Genomic DNA, 27,898 nt, shown 5'->3' on the forward strand with positions numbered 1-27,898 from the left:
TTTTGTTTTGACAGTCCTTTACAGAGCTATTTCAGTTCTTTCCTTGGGATACTTTGTCTGGAGAGGATTTATTAATAGAATTCTGTTGGGAAAAAAAACTTTTATATGTTAACTTGCACAAGTGTAAGTTGTGAGTGCTATCAGATTGGAAGGTTTTGTGCTTTGAAAGATTTCCAGAACTGTTCCATTGTGGATGTTGGAGTGTCATCTGAACAGGCTTCTGTGGCTGCTGTACATCTGCTTTAATTTTGGTGTACTTTCAAGTTGCATTCATTCTTTAACTGTTTATGATGTGCATAGAGTGATTCTTACCGTGTTTTGGAATTAGGTAGACACTAGAGCCCAGTAACATTCTCACCTTGTTAGATGCACAAAGTTTGGTATGATTTATGTATTTCCCAGCCTGACAGTTTCCTAAAACTTTTGCACCATTGTATGCAGGATATTGAATGGAAAACCAGAGTTGCTAGGCCTCAAGGGTTTTCTGGAGGTATGTCATATATGATCTGTCATTCTGGCTACTATCTGCTTTTGAAAAGTTTTTGTGCATATAAAAGGCCAGTTTTAATCACGTCCTATAGTTGGGAACAGCACCAGATAGAGCAAGTCTGGTACTGTACATAGTGCACAGATAATCTTGGAGAAAAGAGATTATGTCAATATACGAATTACCTTAAAAGAGCTAGACACAGTGACAAAATGTTTGCATATATGGCAGTGTACCTGTGTTTGTAGGACCACATTGGTGAAGGCTGTGAGACTTGAAATTCACTCAAGTAACATAAACCAGTAGCTCAACTGAAGGCTCAATCAACTGGATTTTATTGTAATGATACGGTTGAAATATAAGAATATGTTTTTCTTTTGGACAGTGCCTTTGAAGTTTTTGGTGCTTGCTTGACCCATTTTGTGCCGATTTATGCATGTGGTTTGGTGTAATACAGCTAACTGAAGGCTCAATCAACTGGATTTTACTGTGTAATGATAAGATTTACATATAAGAAGATGGTTTTCTTTTGGGAAGTGTCTTTGAACTTTTTGGTGCTTGCTTGACACATTTTGGGCAGACTTATGCATGTAGTTTGGTGTAATAAATCTTTCTATCGATGCGTCAGAGTATTCTCTGATGTTGTGACCATGGTCCTTTTCAGGCATTTCTAGATTTTAGATGCAGTGTCATTGAAAGAAGAGCGGAGTTTCAATTGAGACAGGCAAAAGACAGAGAGCACATTGTCAAGGTAGGCCAGTCTTTTCAATACAATATATATCATGTTCATATGTCAAGTTCCAGTTCTATTTAATAATCTAAAGGAAGGAGGCATTGTTTTTCCAGCATAGAACTAACATGAAAGATATGAACTGGCATTAACTTACATCTTGTACATCCTTTTTACTTTTGAGCTTATGAAAAAAAGAAATCAACTCTTTGTTGCAAGGGCTCTGACTTTGTGAATATCATGAGAATGTTTAGATACATGCAGCAACATTGTCTTTTGGAACTCTATGGCTCGGAGATTACATAATGGAGGTGACAACTTGTGTTATGGACAGGCTAACACCCCCTCCCTCTTTTTTCGGAGTCTAACTCTATTTAGGTGGTAAAACGGTGGTTAGGTGAACCCATGACCTAACTGTGTTGCATTGTCATAGAGACATGAAATTTTGAGATGCTCTAATCTTGCTGATAACATTTGATTAAGATATTAATTAAATGTGCAAGGTTGTTTAGCACATGTGATGCACATGGTAGTTATTTCATGGTAACATGCCAAGGACCGCAAGGATGTAGTGGGTGTTGAAGGCAAAAGTTATAATAAGTTATGCTTGATAGAATCTAGGTGGTACTCCACGTCAAATTTGGGCCCAGACCAATTTATTGGCCACTTATGTTAGTGGTGACATCAGAGACTAGGCATTAATTAATTAATTAGTACCGGTCTAAGGGTCAATAATTGCTAAGGGATACTTGGAAGACAAATTGGTCTAGCCAATTTAGTTATTGATTGGTGGGATTAATTTTTTTGAGCACTAGAATAATTATTAAATTAGTTTTTATAATTAAAATGGGATTAGAAGATTGCCACTTGACAAAACTTGTCCATGCAAGTGAGAATAACATTTTTAGGGGTTGGTGGAAGTCTATTCCAGCCATTGTAAGAGAGGAGGAGGTTGTTAGAGAGCAAGGAGAGGCTACTGATGTGATTTGCAGCCACCAAAGATCATTTCTATAGCATGTGACAACAGTTTAGAACATGTGTGAACAGCAATAGTTATAATATGTGGCATTGATTGAGTCATGATTATGCCGTGGATGGTTCAAATTTCATGCTTCTAGATATTTTTTTGGGGCTTGGCATTACAAATAATTTGTTGTCTATATTTGCTTTTAATAAGCATGGCTTTTAGGTCATCTTTGAATATGACAAATGTATTGTTAGAGGTCAAGAGAATGGATTATACACTTAGGCTATTTGGCACCCTGTATAAGGGTCTCTTTTTGTTGGATACGTATGATAGATGGTCTCATGATGCTATGGTAGTTAGTAGTCTTTTGCTTGCAATACAAAATGTGGAGCTACGGCACGCTGTGGATATATGAGTTTCGGTTGTGTGGTGATCCTTTAGTGGTGTTAGATAGTAGATGCATTGCCTCCTGTGGAGACCCTATCTCGTTATGTATGTGAGGGATGTATTATGGGCAAAATGGATAAGTTTGCTTTCAAGAAGGATGATGTAGTGCATGCTGTTCGGAAAATGTAGCTTATTCACTTTGATGTTTGTGATCGTATGTGATTTTTTTTAAAAAGTACCTCTTCTAAAAGATTGGTCATGATTTGGTGATAAGGTCCTCAACTTGAAAGGTACCTTATCACATGTTGTTATATACTTTTACGTGTATATTTATGGATGCCCTACTTTTTCCCTACAGAAATAGCCATATTGGCAATGATTATGAATTTAGGGGCTAAAAAATGACCCTACTTTTTGTTTGACTTGTTCGGGGACCCATATTTTTAGCCTAAAAAGTAAAAAATCGCCTAAAAGAAAAACAAGGGTCCTATGAGAACATGTACACTCGGGGGTTATCTTTACTTTTTCACCTTTATCATGATGGCTACTTTTGGTATATATGGGTGTATGGGTTGAAAGTAAAATTTGATGTGTTTATGCATTGCAAACATCTTGTTTCAAAGCTTAAGGTTAAAATTGGCTTGAAAGAGGAGACATTTCGCACGGATAGAGAAGGGGAATACATGTCTAGTGCTTTTGAGATATAATTGCGTGAAAATGGCATTATGCATCAAGCCATTGTATGAATGACACCTCAACAAAATGGTGTTGTTGAAAGAAAAAATTAGACACTTACGGAAAGGTCTCGTTGCACTCACTAAAGCACTAAAGAGGATCATACCATTTAAAGCTTGGCATGGCAAGAACCCCAAAGTTGATACTTTTCGGTGTTCTGATGGATAGCCTATGTACATGTTCTAAAAGAGCTTCCATGAAAGCTCAATAGGCAAGGTTGTAAAATGCATATTTATTGGCTACAATTCGGAGAGCAAGGGTACAGAATCTTGTGTTTCATTAGGAGTATTGTAGTGGCACGAAATCCTATAACACATTGAGGTGCATTGTCACTATGTTAGAGAGAGATGTTATGTAGGAGAGATCATCTTGATGTGTGTATCCACACATGAAAATTTTGCAGACATTTTCACCAAAGCATTTTCATGTGAGTAGTTTGGACCTTTTTGAAAGTCCTTGAACTTATTATCCTTTGGTGATTGATCATCCTTGGCACTTTATCACATTTTCACCAAAGCATTTTCATGTGAGGAGTTTGTACCTTTTTGAAAGTCCTTGAACTTATTACACTTTGACGATTGATCATCCTTGGTACTTTATCACATTGGCATTGTAGGAGGATGTTAGAATTTGCCAATTCTGGGCAGCGTCTATGTAATTCATGTGGTGTGGACACTTTAATAATAAGTGTCAATGTAGTGTGCGTATATCTTGTGTCCTTTGACATTGAAGAAGTGACACTAGGGACTATCTTGTGAGCAAGTGCCAATTCTATCCTCTCTATTCACATCTGACAAGTTGGATGGGATGACCTATCCTCTATGGCCATGTCAAATGGAGCGTCTCCTTGATACATATAGCCTTTGGGATTTTGTTACTGTCCCTATACTACGCCCTATTGTGGATCCCTGTGAAGGTGTGACCTCGGTTTTGGAGCTTTATGGGATCGACTGAATGCTAGAGCTTGCTCTTTTTTCTTTTTGAGTTATGCAGGTTTTGTGCACATGCATGTATGACATATTTGAACTGTTGCAGAGGTCTGGCAGAGATTGGTATCTCTCTACTAGATCTAAACATTTGGGCATTGATTATCTCTTGAGTTGAACCTATGACAAATTTTTACCGTTGATTCCCCTATAACGAGGGATCACATCCACTGAATGGCGGAGCTTTGGGATGAGGTTGCATCCCTTGGTTGTAACATTTCTTCGGAGGACCTAGCTTTGACAGTTTTCTCACATCTTTCGTCATTGACATATGATGTGTTCTACATCAGTCTTTTCACTTCTCATAGTTGGGAGACTCTCACTTGGGAGGAGTTAGTCTTGTTTGTGCTTGAGTTGGATGCATGTCACAGTGAGACAGATTCTTGCAGAGCCCATTCAGATGGTTGTGCTTATGTGGCTTTATCTCTAGGTACAAGACAAGCCAAGCAAAAGAAAGGGAAGAGGAAGAATTTGGAGTCATCTTCCGACTTTGATACAGCTTTTGTGGTGAAGCTTAGAGGATATCCCAAGTGTCCTTATTGTGGGAAGATCTCACACTTCAAGGTGTCTTCTCTAAACATATTTTAACACCACATTTCTTTGAGATGCTGTAAATGGTTTTGGCCAAGGCTTTGCAATGAAGTCTTTAATCTCCTCAGGATACTCTAAACTCTGTTGTATAGTCCACCATGTCCTTAAGGGGTGTGTTTAATAGAACATGTAAGATACCACATGAGTTCAAAAGAAATGGTAATTTATTTTGTAAAATTTACCAGTTTATATTTACAAAAGAGGTTTTTAAATTAAAATGTGAAAAAAATCTGCAAGTTTGGTAAAGTAAAAGGGGTCATTTTATGGCTTTATAGCATGTAGAGAAAGGATATTTTTTGATACCCTTTGAACATATGTTATATAGATGATTTATTATAGGTGCATCTCCCAAGACCATGTCATCGATACTTCTTTCATGTTTGACACTTCTTCTTCCATGTTGCACATGGCATACATGATGGACTTTATTACATGGTATGCATCGACCACCACAAATTACCACCACTTATCCTATTCAAACAGTAAAGAGGCAACTGGCAAGCCTTATTCCTCACTTCCATTGTTGGAGGGGATACCCTAACCTTTGTTCGGGAGCAATGGGTGGAGCCTTCATCTACCTCTACTTCGTCACCCACCATTACCACCAAGTCAATGTTTCTACACATTTATTAGTTGAGGGAGCCTTTTTCAATTGTCTTGTCTTCTAAGCAACCTTGGCTCATTGATAGTGGTGCTTTGAGTCATACAACTCTCTGAGGTGATTTGTTGCAGGATCTCTATTTGTTGGAGGGTATCGTCACTACTAGTGATATCTATTCTGTGTCTATTAGTGGTGTTGGCTCCTTGCCTCCATTGTCTGATCGTCCATGGAGCTTGGTTCCAGCAGCCCTACATGTCTTGAACTTGGGCTTCCCTCTCCTCTCAGTTCACAGTCTTCCTAGACTCGGGCCTTGCATTGTCTTTCTCAAGTCAATCGTCATTGTTTAAGCTATCATGAACTTTACATCTATTATCAATAAATTTCCAAATCTAGCCAATGTTGGCAAGCGTAGAAACATATATCAAATTCTTTGCCTTCTATGAAAGCAATGTCATTGATAATAGTCAATACAAATTTTCCAACTACTCTGACATGATAAGTGGAGTTATTAGTACGTGTCACAATACTGCCCTTAGAGACATACTCAAGAGAAGTAAATAGATTGTATTGAGAACTAATATATAGGCTATGCTGAGAAGTAATATACCTCATGGCAACTATTAATATATCATACATTCGTGGCAAGAACCATGGAGAGAAGAGTCATACCTATATTGGACACAAGAGCCACTTTTGTGACAACTTGGCAGAGAGGGGGACTATCTATGCTCCATTCCCCTTGCATTGTGTAGGGTTCTCTGAGGCAATTTTTTATTGTCGCACCTATTCTCGATTGTGCACCATTTGTCCAGTAGACAGGGTTGTCTCCGTAAGTAGTACGGATTGATCCGTACGGTATGATACGATACAATACGTATCCGTATGATTTAGTACGGAAAAATAGACACTTTTTGGCCACTCTCCTTCAAGTCTACAACTTTCTTTTTTTCTTTCTCCTTTCTTTTTTTTTCCTTCTTTCTTTCTTATTTCTCTCCCCCAAGCCTCTCTCTCTCTCTCTCTCTCTCAAGCTTCTCACACCCTCTTTTTGTCTCAAGCCTCTCCTCTCTCTTCTCTTCCTCTCTCTCTCTCTCTCTCTCTCTCTCTCTCTCTAGCCTCTTCCTCTCTCAGAACCATAGTTACACTAGTACCACGTACAAAAGGTTTCATACTATGCCATGCTTTAGGTACCGTACCTTACGTACTAGTACCATAAGGTACCAACTTAATGGATACATCTTTCCCATTTGAACTATACTTTGAGACTAGCTAAATGCTTCTTATATTAATATGATTCTCCCATGAGATTAGGTTATTTGAGATTCAAATAAATTTTCTCAACCTTCTCTCTCTCAAGCCTACACTTCTCTTATTTGTAGGATCATACATGCATGATGTATCCACTCCCTTCTATGTAGTTATAAGTTGTAGGTAGTAGTAGAGCATGTTGCCCATGCAACATTAGGTTTTGGCATGTCACCCTCAAGTACTCATCTTATATACTCTAATAGCATTGCTATTTAGACTTGAAATATCTATTCTATTATCTTTAGTCCAAAATAATCAAGTTATTTTTTTCCGTACTAATATCGTACCGTATCTCATAAAATCTTAAGGTACCATTTAGTACCTTATTTTATTGTGGCATACCATATCATACATTTCGTACCTGACAACTATGCCCATCGGTTTCATCCCATCCTCCACCATCTTCTTTGGTGGTTCCCTTGTACCTCCATCCCATTTAGAGGGGGATAATATTGGTAATCTCTTGCTTGTGAGCCTCAATTCGGGTTAGATGAGAACATTAGGATCTTTGACGCTGTCTTTGTTCATCATTTTATGTGCTTTAGGCACTTTAGATGGAGAGCACATAAGTGCATTTCTTTTGGGGCACATTTGGTTGTCCTGGGTGCCCACATTTTGGGTCTGGCCCCTTTATTACCAGTTGTGGCTCTAGTGTGCCTATATGTAGGTGGCTTGGCCTTCCACTCTCATTATCCATCATTGATCTTTTGTGATCAGCCAGCCCTCCTGATCCTCTCATCCCCCCTACTACCATTTTGTGCCCACACTGATGCGTAGAGTTGTGTTGATACTTTGTAAAGAAATGGTGTGGCAAACACAGAAAATGCGAAGTGCACAACAACTCATAGAACACAATCTATAGATTGTGGAATAAGAATGAATGATACAATTAGGGATTGTGTCTCTAGGAGCAGGCAGAGGTGTTTGAGAGTGGTGTTAAGAGTGTGTTGTACTCTATATGGATCTTGAAACACAGCAGCAGCAGTCCGCCATTGTCTCTCTCTGTCTTAGAAGAAGATGGCAGCAAAATGCAACTCTAGCAGCGGCAAAATGCAGACTAGATCTGGTTCGTGATGGAGTTAGCTCTTTGGTGATGGGAAGAGACTGGGGGCAGCTGGTATCTGCAGCTAGTAATGTAGCTGATAGCAGTTTGGCGGCCAGAAAACAGCAAAACCAAGGCTGGATACGATTGCCAATCAGGTTGCCAGGTGGAAGGGGTGTCACCAGCTAGGCCGCAGCTGTCATATGGTGATCCTCCACTAATGATGATGTCCTCAACGCATGCAGCAGGCTGAGATGGACGAGGAGCAGCTCTGGGTGGGGTATAGGCAGCAGTGTGAAGGTAGAGGGCTGATGGCCGAGGGCTGAGTGTGTAATAATGAGGGATAAGGATGCACTAAACAAGTGACACAATTAGAGGATTTTGGTGCATTTCTTTTACTATTAAAGAATAAAGGCATTTATTTAGGTAATTAGCAAGAAATATTTTTGGGGCTGTTTTAGGGAGAACCAATAAGGGACATCAATGCACACTAATTTAGGATTAGTGGAAACCCTGACATTAGTAGCTCAACAAAGGCAAGTGTGATGGAGGAGCAACATACGAGTAACTTGACGGATAGAGGGACCTCCTTGGGAGGGGGGGACAGCTTGGGGTGAAGAGGGACAAAGTTTAGAAGGGTGCAGTTGGGGGCAGGTGGGAGCAGGAGGGTGAATCTTACGTATATGCATTGTGATTTGTCTGACTACCTTTTCTTGAAGATTACCTAGGCTTACAATGCTTGTGGATTGTGGTGAAGCTATCTTTGTTTTATCTTGTGGGGTTGCCAGAAGAGGAGGGTGACTATTGTAGTCAAAGTGTGAACCAACAGTCATGGTCCTGATTGGTGGCAACAACTAAATGTACTTTTTTTGGCTGGTTTTCATCAATGTTCCAGTAGAAATGTAAAGTGCAAAAGAATTAGAACGTTCTTTGCTTCTTTTTCTTTTTCAAAAAAATTAATGTTTTCTCTTCTTTGCAAAATACCTGGACTCATTAGCTTGTATGCTGTTACTTCTAAAGCTAAAGCTCTAAGCCAGTGGGTTGACTTAAGAACTTCACTGCCTCCAACAGCTTGATTTTTGAAGTTACTTCATAACTTCTTGAATGAAACAAGAAATCTCTCTTTTGGTTAGCTTATATGCATGGACTTGTAAGTAGAGTCAAAGTTGGTTGAAGTCATACATGCAAATGTTAAAAAAAAAAAAAAGTGTATAGTGGAATGTCTTTTCATAGTAGTAACCAAAGTGTGTCATGTTTTCATGAAGGGTATTTTACTTGGTTTGGAAAATGTTGATCAACTCGTTGAACTGGTGCGGTCTGCAAAAGATACAAGTGTTGCTAATGAAGCTCTTCAAAATGGTAAATCATTTGAGTTTTGCTAATTGATTTACCTAATAAGTCACTCAAGTGGCAAGCATGTTTTCTAAACATTGGAAAGGGCTTGACATTTCATGTATGCTTATTGGGGGTTCTGTTTTAGCTTTTCCCTTTTGTGAATTCTTTCTAATTTGGTACAAAGTCACAAACAATTTAGAAAGGCCCCTGGTAGCCGAGGAATTGATCGCCAACAAGATTTCTCGAGAGCAAGCTATAAAACATGAGATATAGGCCCTGGTAAAGTGAGCACATTTTAAACATTCATACTATTAGTACACAGCAGGGGATCATCTCAATTGACACACGCCCCGTCCCTCTTGTTTTGAAATTTTTACAATAGATACAATTTGATTCCCTAGAAGGAACAGGAGAGTGCTTCCCATGGTTACTTTGCATTTTACTGTCCAAACATGCCAGGATTCAAGGCTTGGGGCAATCTATGAGCAAGTCCCCCTCACATAAACATGATACAACTGCAGAAATTTGTTGTGATTATGATCTTGTAACCACATTTATTGGCAGTTCAAATGATATTAAATTATGCTGTTCCACTGCTATTACAATGGATCAATTTGCTGTTGAGTTAGGCATCTTGGTGGGTGCCTCATAGAGGGGAAGGGGAAAGGTGAGCCTGTAGGACTACACACCTCCCAAGGGGGGCAGGGTAGGACTACTAAGCCTGTTGGCTCTTCTGAATCCCAACAACCTTCCCATGGTGTGCCATATAGAGGCCTCTAAATCGTGTTAAAGTCCTTTGCGTTGGGTGTATAGTTGGGTCTAGTGAGGTGGGCCGTAGCCCAATGGGAGAATACTTGGTTGTAGGGTGCCTTGACTTTGGATAGCATAAATGATGGTTGGGCTGAATACATGACAGTGATTACTTCATGGCAAGAGAGGTTGGGGCTACTAAGCCCGTTGGGTCTTTCAAATCCGGGCAACCTTTCCAGGGCGTAGAGGCCTCTAAATTGTGTTAAAGCCCTTTGCGTTGGATGCATGGTGGGGTCTAGTAGTGAGAAGCTCCTATTGTGTGGGCTTTAGCCCAATGGGAGAAAATGTGGTTGTAGGGTGCCTTGACTTTAGATAGCATAAATGATGGTTGGGCTGAACAGGTGACAATTATTAGCTTCATGGCTGTTAAAAAGCTTTGCAATGATCTTTATAGAGGGGATCTTGGTCAGTTTCCTGACACATTTTGGAATGTGGCTCAACATTGGCAGAGGAGGCTAGTACAAAGATGTTCAAGAGGCTTTTGACGTCCTTCAGTGATTTACTTTTCCCCAAACTTAGGAAGAGAAAGGGGACGGCAGGTGGCACACTCTAAAGGAGAGGGAGAGGGAGAGGGGAAAGTGGGGGGAAAATTACAGGGTTTTTTTTGGGGGGGTGGGGGGAGAGGGCGCTTTTGAATCCTTTTTGTCATAAACTTGCAAATTTTTTCAAAACCTTGCAACATTGAACTCTCATATGCCACTACTTGTTCATCCTAGATTAGAATTGCACGAATGCTATTCCCACATGTATCAAAATTGGATGACATATACTTTTTTTTCTAGTTAAATGTTGCAATTTCTTAGTGCCCCACATTGTACCATGTGAGCATTTGCTATGACATTCCATATAATAAGGTTTCCAAAACTGGCCCAATTCCTTGTATGCCAAACAGCCCTGCAGGACTTCCATACTTTCCATACATTCCACTTTGCAATGTTGGTTGCATACCGATGTCAGCATACTTGTCATACGCATTCCTCAGTAGACTGGAATAGAGTACACTGTGTGCTTTGCAAACTTGGAGACTGTCATTGAAAGGTATATGTAGAGACAGATGCCCATGAGAGTCTATTTGCTGAGGGACATCCACTTCTAATCCATTTACAGCTTGGTGTCCCTTTTCATTCTGATCGTTAGGTGATTTAAGATAACACAATGATTGCCTTTTTCTAAGATTTCTGGCCCTTATACTAGTCATCATTACTGTGAGATATTTCGCTGAATTTTCGGTTGCTGAAATTAGATTACAGCAAGTCATGTTTGCTCTTGAGACAACCATGGGCTCAGCTACTTAGAGAAGATCGTGGTGTCCTTGTGATGGAACAGTGAATCCAGCCTTCATAGGTACTACAAAGAAGTAGAAACAAAAATAACAAACATGATTAACTAAACTCAGACTTCAGAAAATAAAGTACTCACAAATGTGGAGCTAGACTGCTCTCACAGTTGCACAATGACACCTCTTTGCCCCACCTGGCCCCCTTTCAATATTTGTTTAATCTCTATGAAGTTAGAAGTGCTTGCACAGTTGCACAATGACCCCTGTTGGCCCCAAACCTTGGCACCGGTTTTGGTATTTGTGAATCTGATTGAGGACTTCCCAATTTGGGGCACAAAAATCTGATGGCTGATGTATATGCTATGCTGAACCATCAATAGTTCTAAGGGCATGCCACAGCTGCCAATTGTTCTAGCGGCACACTATTCTTTGTGAATTCTGATGTGCAATTGCTCGAAGGGCATAATCCCCTATGAAACCTAATTGTACAGCCGCAAAACAGTCATGAAACCTGTAATTTACAGCAATAGTCAATCCTTACAGCAATAAATCAATCCTCATTTCTGGCCTGAATACTTTGTGTGTCAGGTGTTTTCACCACAATCAATGACCTTTCACATGGCAAAACTAATCAAATCTCCCCCCTCCCCCCTCCCCCCTCCCCCCACCTCCTAGAGCAATTTGGGACTCACATTGCCCCATTGCTGATTGCTCCGAATGTCCCAAATTGCCCGATGCCCCAAATTGTTCCTATTACCCCAAATTACCGATTGCCCCAAATTTTAAGTGTCTACAATTGAGGTTTGAATCACCCCAAATTTGGGGCATTTTGGATCACTTATTGCCCCAAATTTGAGGCTTTTATAGCAAGGGTTTGGGGCCCGGATTTGGTTGCAATGTGCCCAAATTCAGGGCATTTGGGATCTGAAATGGCCCCCAAATTTGGGGCATTTCGGATCAGTCATTGTCCCAAAAGTTGGCTTTTTCAGCAAGGATTTGCAGCTTAAATTTGGCTGCAATGTCCTTTTTTTTGGGCAACTTGTGGCAATTCTGCCCATTTAAAGCGTCTACAATTCAGGGTTAAATCGCCCCCCAATTTGGGGCATTTTGGATCAGTCATTGCTCCAAATTTGGGGCTGTCTCAGCAAGGATTGGGGCCCAAATTGGCCTGCAATGTTGTCAATTTTGGGGCATTTGGGATCTGAAATTGCCCCCGAATTCGGAGCATTTTGGATCAGTCATTGCCCCAAATTAGGGGCTTTTTCAGCAAGGATTTTGAGCTGAAGTTTTGCTGCAATGTCCCCCAATTCGGGGCATTTGGAATCTGAAATTGCCCTAAAATTTGGGGCATTTTCAGCAAAAGAATGCAGGTTGAAATGCCCCGAATTTGGGGGCTGGAATTGCCCCAACTTCAGGGCATTTTTAGCAAAGGAATGCAGGTTGAAATGCCCCAAATTTAGGGGCTGAAATTGTGTCAAATTTAGGGAATTTTCAGGAAAGGTATGCAGGCTGAAATAGCACCAAATTTTGGGCATTTTTAGCAGTCATATGCATGCTGAAATTTGGCCTGCAATTGTTTGCAATTTCATTGAATTTTACTGAATAGTTGTCAAGTTTTAAACAGATGGCAATATTGACATCTATTGGGTCTTCATCATCCTCAATAGGTACTTTGTCAACAACTTGAGGAAGTCGAAGCACTACTTGCTCATGGTGGGATGAGGTAGATGTGAAGGCCATTGAGAGGTGGAGGGACTCGCCCTTGGAAATGCACTATTATGCTCGCACTAGTGTTCTTGATAAAGTGAGAGTCCATCTTTTGCATGAGGAGGGAAAAGAGGTGTGTTTTTGCAATAATGTATTAGGTAAGAAGAGGCGGGAGTTGCTTGATTAGTTAAGTCTATTGGAAATACACTTGCCAAGATAATAGTGGGTTCATCATCATGGACTCCAAGGCTAGCAAGACGTGGTGCTTCTTGCCAAACATAGTAGAGGATCCATCATCATGGACTCCACGGCCAACAAGGTGTGGTGCTTCTTGTAGAAGACCACCAAGATTGCTGGATACACAGCCTTCTCATGGGCCATCGGTGGTAGTAGGTTGTGGTATTAGACAGAGTTTATTTCATGGTTCATGGGAACCAAGGAAAATAGAGGACATAGATTATTGGCATACTTTTTCTACCATGACCATATTGCATTCAAATCAGCCAAGTCATCGTAATTTGTAAATATGGTGATAAAGATTGTAGACTATGGGCCCACATAGGTCCCCTTCATTAGAAACTATGAAGACTACACAGCTTCAGAAGGAGAGAGCATCCTTAGAGATTGCAACAACAAATATTCACAATCAATGGGCAAGAAATGGGGTGACATTGATAGCATATGGATGGAGTGATATACACCATAGGTGCATATATAGCATTGTCACATATCCTCTTGGGGATGTATATTTTAATGGTAGTTATGGGGCTTTAGAGATTGGAAAGAGTACATATGTATTGATATTCAAGTGGTGTGAGACAACGCAGGCTGCTAGGGCTGAAAATGCCGTGCAATTTGAGGCTGAGAGTGACCGTACAAATAGGGAAGGATGAAATATTTTAATAGCAATGTATCCACATATCACCTTGAGTCCATGCATGGCACATTGCTTGAATAATTTGTTGAGGGATATTGGAAACCTGCCTTGGATTGCATCTCTTGTTGTGGAGCCCCAAGAGGAACACCAAGGAAAAGGGAATTCTCTTGCAAGAAAATCTATCTTGTAACATCAACAAGCTTGTTTATCATGTTTCATATGATCACAATGAAGAAAAGAACACCAGGCACAACAAATCTTCATGCAGCATCATGTAGATCTCCCACGGTTTTTAATAGAATCAACCATATTCTTCAACATCTTCACAAAATCCATCAATAGAACAAAGAAAGCAAAGAAATACACCATCTTTGAATGGAAATACATCACATAGTATTCATCTTCAATATCTTCATAGTCTTCTCTCTCAATCTCTCATATACAATCACCCTGTTTCAGTAGAATTGGCTATCTCTGACTCTCTTTCTCTCACTCTATTAATAATACATCATATCCTCACTACAATCTCTCAAAAATTACCCTCAATAATCACTCTTAGGTCGTGGATACCCCTCCCAAGAGGTATGTCTGATATGAAGAGTCACCAGAGCCACTACAGTGTCCTTTCATAGCTCACTACTGTCACTTCACTCTAGTCTTCTCTTGAGTCTTTAACAGCTACTTCTTCCACTTCCTTCAGCTCTTTTGCACTTGTATTCACCTCTTTCCAAGGCTAGAAAACTTTCCCAAAATCACACATACATTCCACAGAACACTTACAGAAGCATACAGAACAGTCTACAGAACAGCTACAGTACAGAACAGAACAGAAGCAGAAGCTCTACAGAAGACCTACAGAAGGTTACAGAAGGTCATCAAAACCTCATAACTCATTCTCAAATCATTCCAAACTCTCACAAACCATTCAATAAACTTTCACAATATCTCATTCTTCATCAATGAATACTTCATCCCTCCTTACAGAAGACAATCAGAACAAAACAGACCAAAACAGAGCAAAACAAAAGGTATACAGAACCAATCAGAACCTATCAGAACATCACAGAACCATCAACAAACATCATGAACTTCCAAAACACAATTAATATCATCCAAAACACTCTCAATCCACTTCCAAATCAACCAATCATCCCATAAAATCAACCATTCAGCTCTCAAAAACAACAAAAATCAGCCAAAAAACAAGTCATTTCAACACTCAACATATCCCCACACTTAATAAGGAAGCGTCCTCGCGACCCAGGAAAAAGGGAATACAAGTTCAAAAGAGCTCAACTTTGATCTTCAATATCTTTGCAAAAAGAATCCATCCACCACGACCCTATCTTATAACCTGTTTCTGATATAAAAATACAAAGAAAGGAAAACTCTTTTGAAATTAACACCTCTTATCAAACTAAAAATCATCACAAATTTATAAAGGATATAAGAGTTTGCTTCTTCTTCATCAGCATCAGCTTCAACTCTCCAACCACGACCCCATCTCTACAAATCTCCAAAACATAGCTCGTACACGAAATCCAATAGGAAACCACTACGTTCGTTTGACATAAATGAACTCACAACACAAACACTAATACACAACACAACCATCTGAATGACTTCTTCAAAAAAGAGAGTTGTTCATTAGAAAGCTTCCACCATACATTGGAAAGGTATCAATGAAGATGATCCCTCTTAAAAGATTGATGTTGTCGGAATCGATCCATAGATAAGGATTCATCTACAAAGTTTTTAGGAGGATTTTGAAAAAATTGGAGACAGCACATCCTTTCCAACAGGACTAAGTATCTGCTAGGCAAACAGAGGGCATGAAAATACAGTATCTCCAGCTGCTGGGAATCAATGCTAACATTGACATTCATGCACAACTTTGGAATAGGCTTTGAATCAGTATGAGAGTGCCTATGGATATACACCAGGTACCAAGCAAAGTGAGCAGTTAATCTCACTGAGGGATCTGCAGACTGTGAATATTGCTGGGCAAAATGAACATAGTTTTGATAAGCTTGACTCGAAGCTGTCCATTCTCCTGGAATTATTGGCCAATTAATCTGCGGTCCTGTAAGGCAATCATCTGAACTCCATCCCCTTCTTCTGGAAATCTGAGTATCAAAACCGTCATAGTCACTAACCAACTGAGGTGGTTGAGATATGGAAGTGTTAGGAGAGGGTAATGGAATAAGGGAAAGTGGATGTGGGGAAGGATAGGAAAAATCATAAAAGGAAGAAAATGTTAAAGAAGGAGTGACAGAAATTTGTAAGGAATCACTAAGGAACGGTGTTAACTGATAAATAGGAAATGTGGAGGGTACATTTATGAGGGGTGAAGGACAAGGTGGAGAAGGGGAAAATACCCTATTCTCAATAAAGGAACAGTAAGTGAAAATAGGAATTTGAGGGAAATTTGAAGGTTGGAAAAGAAGTGGTAAAATTACTGTGGAATTAGTTTGACAAAGGGAAAAATATATAGCATAGCGGTGAGTCAATTGTTGGTAATAGAGGAGGGTAGGAATAGAAGGTCCCAAGAGAGATCGTCTATGATAGGCATCAAAGAAGGTAGCATCAAATGGATTATGTTTGGAAAGATAGGTTAAGAGATCCATCCTCAGTTGGTTAGTACTCTGGGCAAAGGTAGGAGCTGTGTTTTGTCTTTGATTGAGGACCACCGAATCAATCATGGGATGCCACGAATTATCCTGACAATCAGCTACTTTGGAGGAATAACTTTGAAACATATCAGCTATGCACAACTCCAAATGATTGACATATAGAACAGCCTGTAAGACCACATCCCCCACATACCATGCCATATCTACCTTATCTGGGATTAACAAATCTCCTCGGAGATACATGTATAACATCAACATGGTATCTGGCGTGACAGAATCTTCAAAGACCATTCTGACTACCTCTGTCAACAACTCAGCAGACCAAGCTCCACTCCAGCCATCCTCTGGAAAAGGTAAATCCATCGTGGAAAGCTTCATATAGAAGACCAACTTCTGTAAGTGGTAGTGGACAAAGAAAGAATGGTCGGGCAAGACATATTCCTGAAACTGCTGAAAGGTAGACCATAACAAGTCCATTCTGGACTGCAATCTTTCCACTTTATCTTGGAATAGAGGCACAAAGTAGCCTGTCTCTGTAGGGCAGCCAAGTCTTGCTGTGAAAGAGAAGGAATTAATGGAACAGGAGGGCTTGGAGGAACAGAGCGGGACTTTGCAAGCTGATCTTGCAACTGCTGGATTTGGGAGGCTTGGTTGGCCATTGTGTCATTAGCAATCTGTAAAGCTGAAAGCTTGTCATCTAAAAGAATTTGGAATTCTTTCGCTTAGCTGGACATCCTCTCCTTCTCTGCTGAAAGGCTAGTAACCTGTGACTGAGCCTCGAATAACTGGGTCTTCAATGAAGAAATCTCATCGCTTGGAGTGGCAACCAGTTGGGTTTGCTGTTCCATTTGCTTAAATAGATCTGCTAAGGTATCCTTAGCAGAAGCTAACTCGGATGTTGCCTTATGCAACTGGTCTTTGGACTGCATGAGCTCTTCATAGAAAGATGCGTACAGCTGTTGAACACAGGCTGTCACTGACAACTCAATGGAACTTTGAATATCCTTGCAGAGGAAAGGAATGGCATCTCCTGAAACGAGACTGTTCAGGGAAGGAACTGAGATCTCCAAGGATCCTTCTCGATGTGCTCTGAACAGGTTATTGCAAGTGAGATACCCAGGGAGTTCACTGCCAGAAGTAGCAGGGATAGGCACTGAGGGAAGTACAGCAGGGGCTTTATCCGCTACCCTCTTCAAGCGTTTGCGTTGTATGACCAGGGGAGGCGGAGAATCATCATCCTCAATGTCAATAGGTGCTGACTCGTCTGAAGGTGGAGGAGGAGGTACTGGATCTGATGGAGGAAGTGGAGGTACAGTCTTCTGTAAACCTGAATAGGTCAAGAAGGCAGACAAATATGATCCGTAGGTAACATTGGTAACATTACCCCTGGTGACTTTAACAAAATGCTGATCCATTTTAGTAAGGAGATATGTGCTCCAATCAATAGCAACTCCTTTTAGCACCATCCTGGAAGTTGTGAAAAGCTCTTTGGACAAATAGTGGGATGGCGTTTTGGCAGGCATGAACCTGTCCTGAAGGAACTGACACATCGTCTTCCATACGGGATCAGTAATCATAGAAAACGAAACTCCTGAAGAGTTTATCACTTTCTTAACATCAAGGACTTCCCTTGTTTGCTTCTGCAACAGCTTGAGAATCTCTTCATTAGAGAAGAGCTGACGAGTGGTCACAAAAGGTTCTCCTTTGAAGGGTAAAGACAGAGCCTTCCCTAAGCCGCGAGACGTCAAAGTCATTGACATTCCTTGGACTACGCCTGTCTTCTTGCTGTAAGAGGCCAGGAACTCATCACATAACGACGGATCCTCTGGAAGTAATGGAAAAGGAGTGGCCACAAAAGCAGCAAGTCCCGTCTTCGTGAGGGGCTCAAAAGTAAGTAGGGACGAGTAATCCCTACTAACTAATAGGACGTACTGGATAGGGGGAGGAGCATGAGAAGGCGCCATTCAGATGGTTACACACACACCACAAACACAGACAATCAAGGAGAATGCCTGCAAAGCAACAGACAAAAACCAAGGATAAGAGAATTATCAATCAAACGTGACACGACCTACTAACCCCAAGCAAACCACATCTTAGAAAAAAATTTGAGATGACCTTGAGACAAATGCGACCGAAAGCTTCATGCGATGCATCAGACAAACACCCTGAACCCCGTATCAGGCAATAAAAGAAAAAAAACTGCATACCGTACTCGTAACCGTAACAAAGATATGAAACCAAAACCATACCATATCCGACACATATCAATACATCTGTGATAGAACCAAGACTGGACCATGGAAAATAACACCAATGACTGCGCACACCCATCCCACAAAACGCTTCAGTAAAAAGGGAATTAAGTGCAGTGAGGGGGAATTAATTTAATGAAGAGCTGATTTTAATAAATTATTAAAAATGGGTGAATTTTTATTAGGTGATAAACCTTAACAAGAAAACGGCGGTTCCTTATTAGTTATTGAATTACCAATTATTAGGTTAAGCGGTGCAGTTATTCGATTCCCGGACTTCGATTCCCGACTGGGTCTCTAAATGCAATTCATTGATTATAAATTAAGGTGATGTGGAGCGCTTTTTTTTTCCAGCGCGTGCTCATGTGACGGCTGGTTCATTTTAATTAAAAATTTAAAGTGCCTCTGTAGCGCACGTAGCGCGTGCTAAGTGAACGGTTGGTTCATTTTAATTTAAAAAGTATGTGTGTTTTAGCGCGAATGCGCGTGGAAACTGTGGGTGAATTAAAGGGTTCATTTTAACAATTAATTTGTGATTAAGGGGGAAATGAAAATAAAACACATAAAATAAATACTTGGAAGGGGTGTGTATGTAATGCAGAAATGCGCACGGAAGAGTCCACCAAAAGAAGGGAATCCAGTAAAGGAAAAGTAAAGATCATTGATGAAACAACAATGACAACACCTTAGCAGATGTGTTAATTTGGTTTTTTTTCTTGTTTGTGGGTTTTTTTATTTTTATGTTTATTTTTTATTATATTTTTTTATTTTTTTATCGTGGTAAGTTGGGATCATTTAGGGTTGAATAAATGGAAAATGAGCAAGGGAGGTGAGCGGAATTTTTTAGAATTTTTTAAGAATTTTTTAGAATTTTGAAATGAATTTTCTACATGTATTGGCAATTTGGGGGTTAAATGAGGAAATATTTAATTTCCAGAAATTTTAGGGTAGGCAATTGCCAGCAGACAAATTCCCAAAAATTGACAAAAGGCAAAAGGAATTGTTAGAAATTTTTCTGAAATTTTTTAATGGAAAAATTAATGTAGTGATTAATTAAGTCACCTAAATCACATTAATCAGATAAGTCAGTTAGGCATAAGTCAATTAAATTTGGTTAGTGGGGTAAGTCATGTTAGTCTACCTAAGTGAAGTCAGGTTAGTCTAAGTTGCTTAGGTTAGTCAACTAGGCTAGGTTAGCTAACTAAGTTAGGTTAGTCAACTAAGGTAAGTTAACTAGGTTGGGGTTAGTCAACTAGGTTAAGTTGGGGTTAGGTTAACTAGGTTGACTATGGTTAGGTTAAAACTAACCTAGCTAGGGTTAAGTTAGGGTTAGGGATGGGGGTTAGATTAGTTAATCTAACTCAGATTAAGTTAGGGTGAGGTTACTTAATTAGGGGTTAGATTAACTAAATTAGGGGTTAGTTAACTAAATTAAAGGTTAGTTAACTAACCTAATGAGGGTTAGAGAGGGGGAGGTGGTGGTGGCAAATTCGGCGGCGGCGAGTCGGTCCTGTGGCGGCGGGCGTCTGGTGCGGCTTCGACGGCGGCGACGAGAGGCGGATGACGGATAGCCAGGGCAGGGGATCGGGGAGGGAGAGAATGGGGAGGGAGAGGCAGGCGGAGGCTGGGGGGAGGTGCAGGAGCACGGCGGGAGGGCTGGCGGCAGACGGGGGGGCTGGGGGAAGGCGTTGGAGGGAAGGGGAGAAGCAGGCGGCGGGCGGGGGGACGCTGGGGGAGGGAGAAGACGACGGGGGAGGGACGGGTTGGGGGAGGAAGGAGAAGGCAGGAAGGTGGGGGGGAGGAAGGAGAAGGCGACGGGGGAGGGAGGAGGCGCTGGCGGGGAAAAGGAGAAGCAGGCGCTGGCGGGGGGACGCTGGGGGAGGGAGGAAGTGCTGGCGGGGGGGTAGGCAGTAGGTGAAGCAGGGGAGGGAGGAAGAAGACGACGGGGGAGGGAGGAGGTGGAGAAGGAGGGGCTGGGCACGCAGGAGGAGAGAGAGAAAGAAAGGGAGAGAGAAAGAGAGGGAGAAGGGCGGTTGGGGGGAAGGGGTGGGGAGCAAGGGCGCGTACCCCCGTCCCGCGTGCGTGCGCGGGACGGGGTAAAAGAATTTGCCGTGACGGGATTGAAATGATGCGGGGAAGACGGTACGGGTTACGCGGACACGACCGGGGCGTGTGGAGACTCGGAAAGGCGAAAAAGGGCGCGTTCACGCGCAAAACGGGCGCGAGAAAAAACGTAAAAAGAAAGAAAAATTAATAACTCCCAATCCGGACGTCAAAACGAAATAGCGTAAAAACGAAAAGTGGGCAGGACGACAGGGGGAAAACAAGGAAAATACGGGACGGGGGTTCCGGGAGGGGTAAAGGGCGGTCACGTGCAAAAAACACAAGAAACGAACCAAAAACGCAATTTAAAAATTAATATCAAAAGATCCGTGCATCGGAATGAGGTGCAGAAAAAAAGAAAACTGTGCAGAAAGATGTGCCCGACAATCGTATCACATCAAAACATAATTCCGGCTGAGATAAGACGTGTTCACATGGGAAAAACCCAAAAAACAAACCCGAAAATGGGAGCAGAAATTAATATCGGACGAACCATTCACCGGAATGACATGCAGTAAGAAGGAAAAATGTCCGCAGGAAGGGGTGGCACAGGGTGATCACGTTAAACCGCAGTTCCGGTGGAAGTAAGAGGGGTTCACATGTGAAAAACTCCAAAAATACTCCCGAAAAGTCATTTAAAATTTAATAAGTAAAAATCCGGAAGTCGAAAAAGGGTGGAGGAAAAACGAAAAAGGCCAGGGAAGGCACAGGGGACACGGCTGTCAAATCAAATTGGAATTCCGATGCAGATAGGGCAGGTTCACATGGAAAAATGTCAAAAATACACACGAAAAAGTCTTAAAAAATCGGAAAATTAATAACGGACAAACCATGTATCGAAATGATGCGGAATAAAAAGGAAAAATGTCAGGGGAAAAGCGCTGGTCAGGGCTATGACATCAGATCACGGTTTCGAAGCAAGAAAAGCGCGTTCACATGGAAAACCGTCTAAATTGCGTAAAATGCTTCAAAAATTAATAACTCAAAAACCGTGCACCGGAACAGGGGTAGGTAAAAAGGAAAAATGGACGTTCAATGGGAGGAACAGGGCTATACGGTTGGATGGGGACTTTGGTGAACGTAGGGTGCATTCACATGGCAGGACCTCAAAATCAGGGAATGAAGGAAAACTGCAAGGAAACAGCCCCAAGGGTGGGTGGAACATAACCGGAAGGGTGGGAAGGGATCCCATTAGGGTAAAAGCAAGGCATGGCATTCATGCATGAGCAAGATAAGGCATATGCAGAGGGGTATGCAACATAGACGCGCAGGGACGCGTCCCCACACTTAAGACCTCAACGGATAGGGTTAACCGAGCAACAGGGACCTAGGACCACACCACAGACCATCCACTAACGTCCCCACACTTAAAACATGACCGGCACGAAGAAACCAAAGTGTAGGGTTAGAAAAACTTGGTCCGTTTCGTCAAGAATCAAGGTTGAGTGTTGACGGCACGTCCAATGTTGTTGTCGGTGCTGGAGGGACCAAGGTATCTTCTCGGCACACGACCGTCATGGCAGGGACCACGCGGCAGCACCCAGGGAGGTAGCTGATGGAAGGAATCGCAGGAAATTCGTCGATGATGAAGGATACTACACTCAACTCACAATCACTCAATTGAAATGAAAGAACAGTCACTCGCCCCATGACTAATATCACTTGAGGAAGCATGATTAAAATCCATATCTCATACCCGGTTGAGGAATCGACAAGGGGGAATGGTGCAGAAAGGAGTATGCTAGGGTGCACAGTTGATGGTGCATTAGTGCGTCCAACCCGTCTGGCATAGGTGCAAGAAGAAAGGCAAGGGAGCCTTACAGTGCCGTGTACAGAACAGGGTGACGTGTCTTGTGTTGACGGTAAAAACCCATCCCATGGGTGCATAGGGAAAGTGGAACATACCTGACTCCAAGTGTCGTAACGTCCCTCAATCTCACCTCTCTGTAATTGATTGAAGAAACTTTAGTCACACTCAACCCACCCTCTGTCTCACGCTCTGTGGATAGATACAGGAGGGCAGTCTTTTCCTAAAACCCATTGATGTAATCCTCACAGGCACTTGTGCAAAGATTGTATGCCTTGTGCGCATTTGATGGTGCAACAGTGCATCCCGCCCTGTGCCGGCATACGGTGCGAGAAGGAAGGCAAGGGAGCCTTATGGTGCAGTGCACAGAAACAAATTGTGCTTTGTGCATTGAGAGGCCCATCCCGTGCGTGCAACACTTCATTCACACTTCTCACCTCTCATTCGATTTAAAAGGAAAAGACTGGTCTCTCACCCCACCCTCTGTCTCACTCTTTGTTGATAGATACAGAGGGCAACCATACTCACTTTCCCATCCGGTTAGGATGAAAGCTCACAGCACTCTGTTGTTTGTCGATGAAGATCGCGTCATCAGTTGTTGAAGAGGCGTACCACGGGAGGTAGCCATCAAATCGAACGTTGTATTGGACAGGAACATAGCGTCTGCTAGAGGACAGGTAGTCGCTTTGCAAAGAGACCCAGGACACAGTGTACCAAGGGAGGTAGCGTCGGAATTGGATCCTAGGGATATCAATTAATGAATCCACTTTCTGGACTGCTGGGTGTTACCACCTTTTCCACAGCCAGCTTCTCGCCCAAGGGTGTTTATCACCTTTTCTTGGAACGAGGCCTGCTATGACAGGGAATTGCTTCCTTTTCTCTCATAACAGATTTGTTTGTTTGTTTTTTTTTTTTCTTTCTTCGTTGGTTTTCTTTTTCTTTTTATTATTTTCCCCTATTCCCGAGGGTGTTTCCACCTTTTCTCGAAGAATAGGTCGGCATGACAGGGACCTTAGTCCTTTTCTCCCATGACCGATATGTTTTTTTTTTTTTTTTTTTTCCAATATTGAGCAGGGGAATGGTAGAAAGACCATTTGTCAGAACCCACCTCGCCACTGTCGCTGGTGGAAAATAGAGGATAAGAAATCAAGGCTGGAAGGGGGTTTTGAGGGGACAGAGGGTTGCGTCCACTTCATCAGGAGTGATTGAAGAACGGCTATCAGAAGTAGCATCATAACAAGTACAGTGCCGCGCCAACGAGGGAAATGATCAAGTGTCCGTAATTGTCAAGATCCCCAAGGAGGGAAGTACTTCTTCAAGCGATATCCGTTGATCAGAAAGGGATCATCAGAGGCATCAACAGTCTGCACTTGGACAGAACCATTAGGGTTGACTGCAAGTACATTATAGGGGCCCATCCACCGCTGTTGGAGCTTGCCAGGAAACTTGCCAAAGCGTGAATCATAGGCTAGGACCAAATCACCTTATTTGAACTCTTTGTGCTTGATGAAACTGTCATGGTAAGCCTTACGTCGGGCTTGCGTGGCTTCCATGCACTGTAGAGCCATCCGACGAATTTCGTCTAAACAGTCCAAATGCAGGAGACGGCGTTGCAGTGAATCATCATCCCCCAAACGCTCTTTGATCGCCACTCTCAGAGGGTAGTTCCAATTCAACAGGAAAAACAGCTTCTGTACCATACACCAACTGGAAAGGTGTCTGTCCCGTTGCTGCTTTATGGGAGGTTCTGTACGCCCAGAGGGCCTCTGTAAGTCGATTGTCCCAATCACGACGATGTGCGGCAATTGTTCTGGTCAGAATCGAGCAGAGGATGCGATTGGTGACTTCGACTTGGCCGTTGGCTCTGGGGTAATAAGAAGTGGACTTGCGATGGCGGATCTTATACAACTCTGTCAACTCTTCCATGACTTTGTTAAGGAAATGAGTGCCTCTATCACTTACCAACTCTAAGGGACTGCCAAAACGGGTGATGATATTCTCATACATGAACAGGGCCACGTTGTTACCATCGTCCCGCTTTAGGGCTTTAGCTTCACACCACTTTGTGACATAATCTGTACATACGAGGATGTATCGGTTCTGTTTCCTTCTGGTAGGAGGATCAATTGGACCTACGAAGTCAATGCTCCACTTCTCAAACGGCTTCAACGGAAGGATAGGTTGCAATGGCATGGCACTTGTCTTCGTGGGTTTCCCTATTCTTTGACAAGCATCACATCTTTTACAGTAATCATAGGAATCTTTGTGGATGGTAGGCCACCAATATCCCGCTAGCAGAGCCTTCCTGGCTGTAGCTTCTCCTGCAAAGTGACCTCCACATGGCTCGTCGTGGCAAGCCTTCAGAACAATCCCAATCTCATCCCCTGCAACACATCTTCTGAGCATTTTATCTTTGCCTTTCTTGTACAATGCACCGCCTAGCAGGGTGTATGGGGCTGATTCTAGCATGAGCTTCTTCCTTTCCCGACTAGAAATACTAGGAGGGTACTGTTGGGTTGCTAACAAATTGGCAATGTCCGCATACCAGGGAGTGACAGTTTCTACCAAGAATAGGGAAGCATCAGGGAGGTCTGGATCATCTCGTTCCTCGTCTGCAGTTTGTGGGATACGTGACAGATGATCAGCTAGAACATGGAAACGACCAGGCTTAGTAATCACCTCAAAGTCGAACTCCTGGAATAAAAGGAGCCATCCCATCAATCGTCCTTTCACATCTGCTTTGTTCATCAAGAAGGACAGGGCCTCATGATCCACATAAAATTTAAAGTGGGTAGATAGGAGGTAATGGCGAAACTTCTCCAGGGCAAACACCATTGCCAAGCACTCCAGCTCGGTCACTGTATAGTTCCGTTCCCTATCAGTGACTTTTCGGCTTGCATAATAGATCGGTTGATCCAACTTTGAGGAGCCCTTCTGGCAGAGGACAGCACCTAAGCCTTCAATTGATGCATCAGTGTGTACATGGAACTCTTTCGTCCAATCAGGAGGTTGCAGAATGGGTGCCTCAATCAGACATTGTTTCAGAGTGTGAAAGGCTTTGTCACATTTTTCTGTCCAAGTAAACTCTGCATCTTTCCTCAGGAGCTTGTGCAAGGAAGTTGCCTTTGTTGCAAAGTGAGCTATGAACCTTCTATAGTAACCCACATGGCCTAGGAATCCCCTCAACTGTTTGAGGTTGGTGGGTGCTGCCAGAGCTGCAATCTTTTCAATCTTTGCAGGGTCTGTTGATATCCCTTGTGCAGAGACAATGTGGCCCAACAGAACTCCAGAAGAGACCCCAAAGATGCATTTGTCGGGGTTGAGGGAAATCCCATACTCCCGGCATCGATCAAAGCATTGTTCCAGATGTTCCCAGTGTTCACGGATCAAGCTATAGACACAGAAGTCATCTAAATATACCTCAATAAAGTCGTGCAGATGATTTTGAAATGCGGCCATCATGACTCGTTGGAAAGTAGCAGGCGCATTGCAGAGCCCAAATGGCATCACTCGGTAAGCGTAGGTCCCCCATTCTGTGGTGAAGGTTGTTTTGGATTGGTCTTCTTCTGCGATTTGGACTTGATTGTATCCACTGAATCCATCCAAAAGAGAATAAAGTTCATGTCTTGCCATTGTGTCCAACAGTTGATCTGTGAAAGGGATAGGAAAGTGATCCTTCTTTGTCTTGGAATTAAGCTTTCGGAAATCCACACATATTCGCAATTTGCCATTCTTCTTGGGTACAACCACGATGGGTGAAACCCATTCACTATTTGCCACTGGATAGATGAACTCGGCTTCCAGAAGCTTCAGAGCTCCGCTTTCACCAATGTGGAATAATTCGGGTTCATTCGCCTCTGTCGTTGCCGTACTGGCTTGGCATCAGGCTCCAAGTCAATATGATGTTGACATATTGTGGGATCAATCCCCTTTAGGTCTTTGTAAGACCATGCAAACACGTCCAAATTTTCTTTCAACAAATTGTACAAGGTTGACAACTCCTCTTCTGGGAGACTGCTACCCACCTTCAAGTGGCGTTCAGTGCCTTCTGAATCCACAAAGGTTAACTGCCTTTCACCTTCCACTTCTCGGATGAAGGTCCCGCGGACTGCTTCTGGGTAGAGATCCGACTCCTTCAAGGGAGTGGTGTCCTCGTCTGATGTCCCACTAGAACTCACTTTTTCTTTTGGTGGAGACTTAGGTTGCTCCTTAAGACGTTGGAATGGGATTAGAGCTGTTTCGGGTTTGGTTTCAAAATTAATTACCTCTTGGCTTGAAGACTCATCTTCTGATGATACATCCAGGAACGTCACATAACAGGGACCCTCTAATGCCTGTTGGGTTGGTGGGACTGGTGCTTGTTGGCACGGTGCATCATCATCATCTTTCTTTGGCAAGGATGGGTTAGGACGGCAGGAGCCACTGTTGAAAGATAACTTATTCTTCTTAACCCATTTCTTATAAAGATTTTGCATATGAGATGATCCATTTACTAGACCAAATGGTACCATTGCCATTTTGTCCCATAGCATGAGGTCATCGGCTTCTGATGCTTCTGGAACTTCTTCCTCAAATGTATCCTCTTCAGGTGGGATAGACTCTTCCATTTCACTTTCATAATCTTCTTCGTCCATATCATATCCATCCTCTTCTGTCTCTGTTTCCGCTTCTGCTTCTGCTTCTGCTTCTGCTTCTGCTTCTGTAGGAGCTCTGTAACAGAAGAACAGATTCTCTGGTTCCTCTCCTGCCTCTGTCTCTGCTTCTGCTTCTGCTTCTGCTGTGGCCATGTAATAGGGAGAGCAGTACATCCATGCTTCTATCTCACTGTCAGAAGTGATTTCAGAAGGCATTCCTGATTGAGGCAGGAAGTATTCACCCATTGATAATGGCTTTGCATCTTTTGGAAGTCGGCTTACAGTATCCACTGTTAAGGAATGTGCCACTGTTTTCTTGGGAAGGATCTGTTTTATAGCATCTTCGTCTGCTGATGTTCCATCTTATAGCCTCATTAGGGGAGTCAGAAGATAATTCCAAGGAGGTGGATCCATGTCCTTTTTGAGAACCATACAGTTTCAGCACCACTTTGTTGGGTCCTCTACCCAAGGTCAAGGTTCCTTTGAACCAATCCGTCCTTGCTCTGGCTTCAAAAAGCCATGGTCTGCCCAGTAACAGAGGATAAGATGTACCATAAGAGTTTGGCTTCACCACCAAATAGGTCAGTCAATAATCTTTTCCAGCCACTGTAGTCTTCACATATGGGA

General features: G+C 42.3%; 1 protein-coding gene across 2 annotated transcripts in view; it reads left to right on the forward strand.

The window, feature by feature from the left end:
• The window catches only part of GYRA (DNA GYRASE A), a 178,224-nt gene that overhangs the window by 65,069 nt on the left and 85,257 nt on the right, over positions 1-27,898 (forward strand). For both annotated transcript variants that reach the window (XM_087683667.1, XM_087683669.1), the window contains 3 exons: positions 442-490; positions 1,152-1,238; positions 9,097-9,190. In XM_087683667.1, the coding sequence (XP_087539793.1) occupies positions 442-490; positions 1,152-1,238; positions 9,097-9,190 (230 nt within the window). The remainder of the gene's footprint in view (positions 1-441; positions 491-1,151; positions 1,239-9,096; positions 9,191-27,898) is intronic.

The sequence above is a fragment of the Lygodium microphyllum genome, chromosome 8 (assembly GCF_053477565.2).
Source record: "Lygodium microphyllum isolate KBCC chromosome 8, Lygodium_microphyllum_v1.1.10, whole genome shotgun sequence".
NCBI lineage: Eukaryota > Viridiplantae > Streptophyta > Polypodiopsida > Schizaeales > Lygodiaceae > Lygodium > Lygodium microphyllum.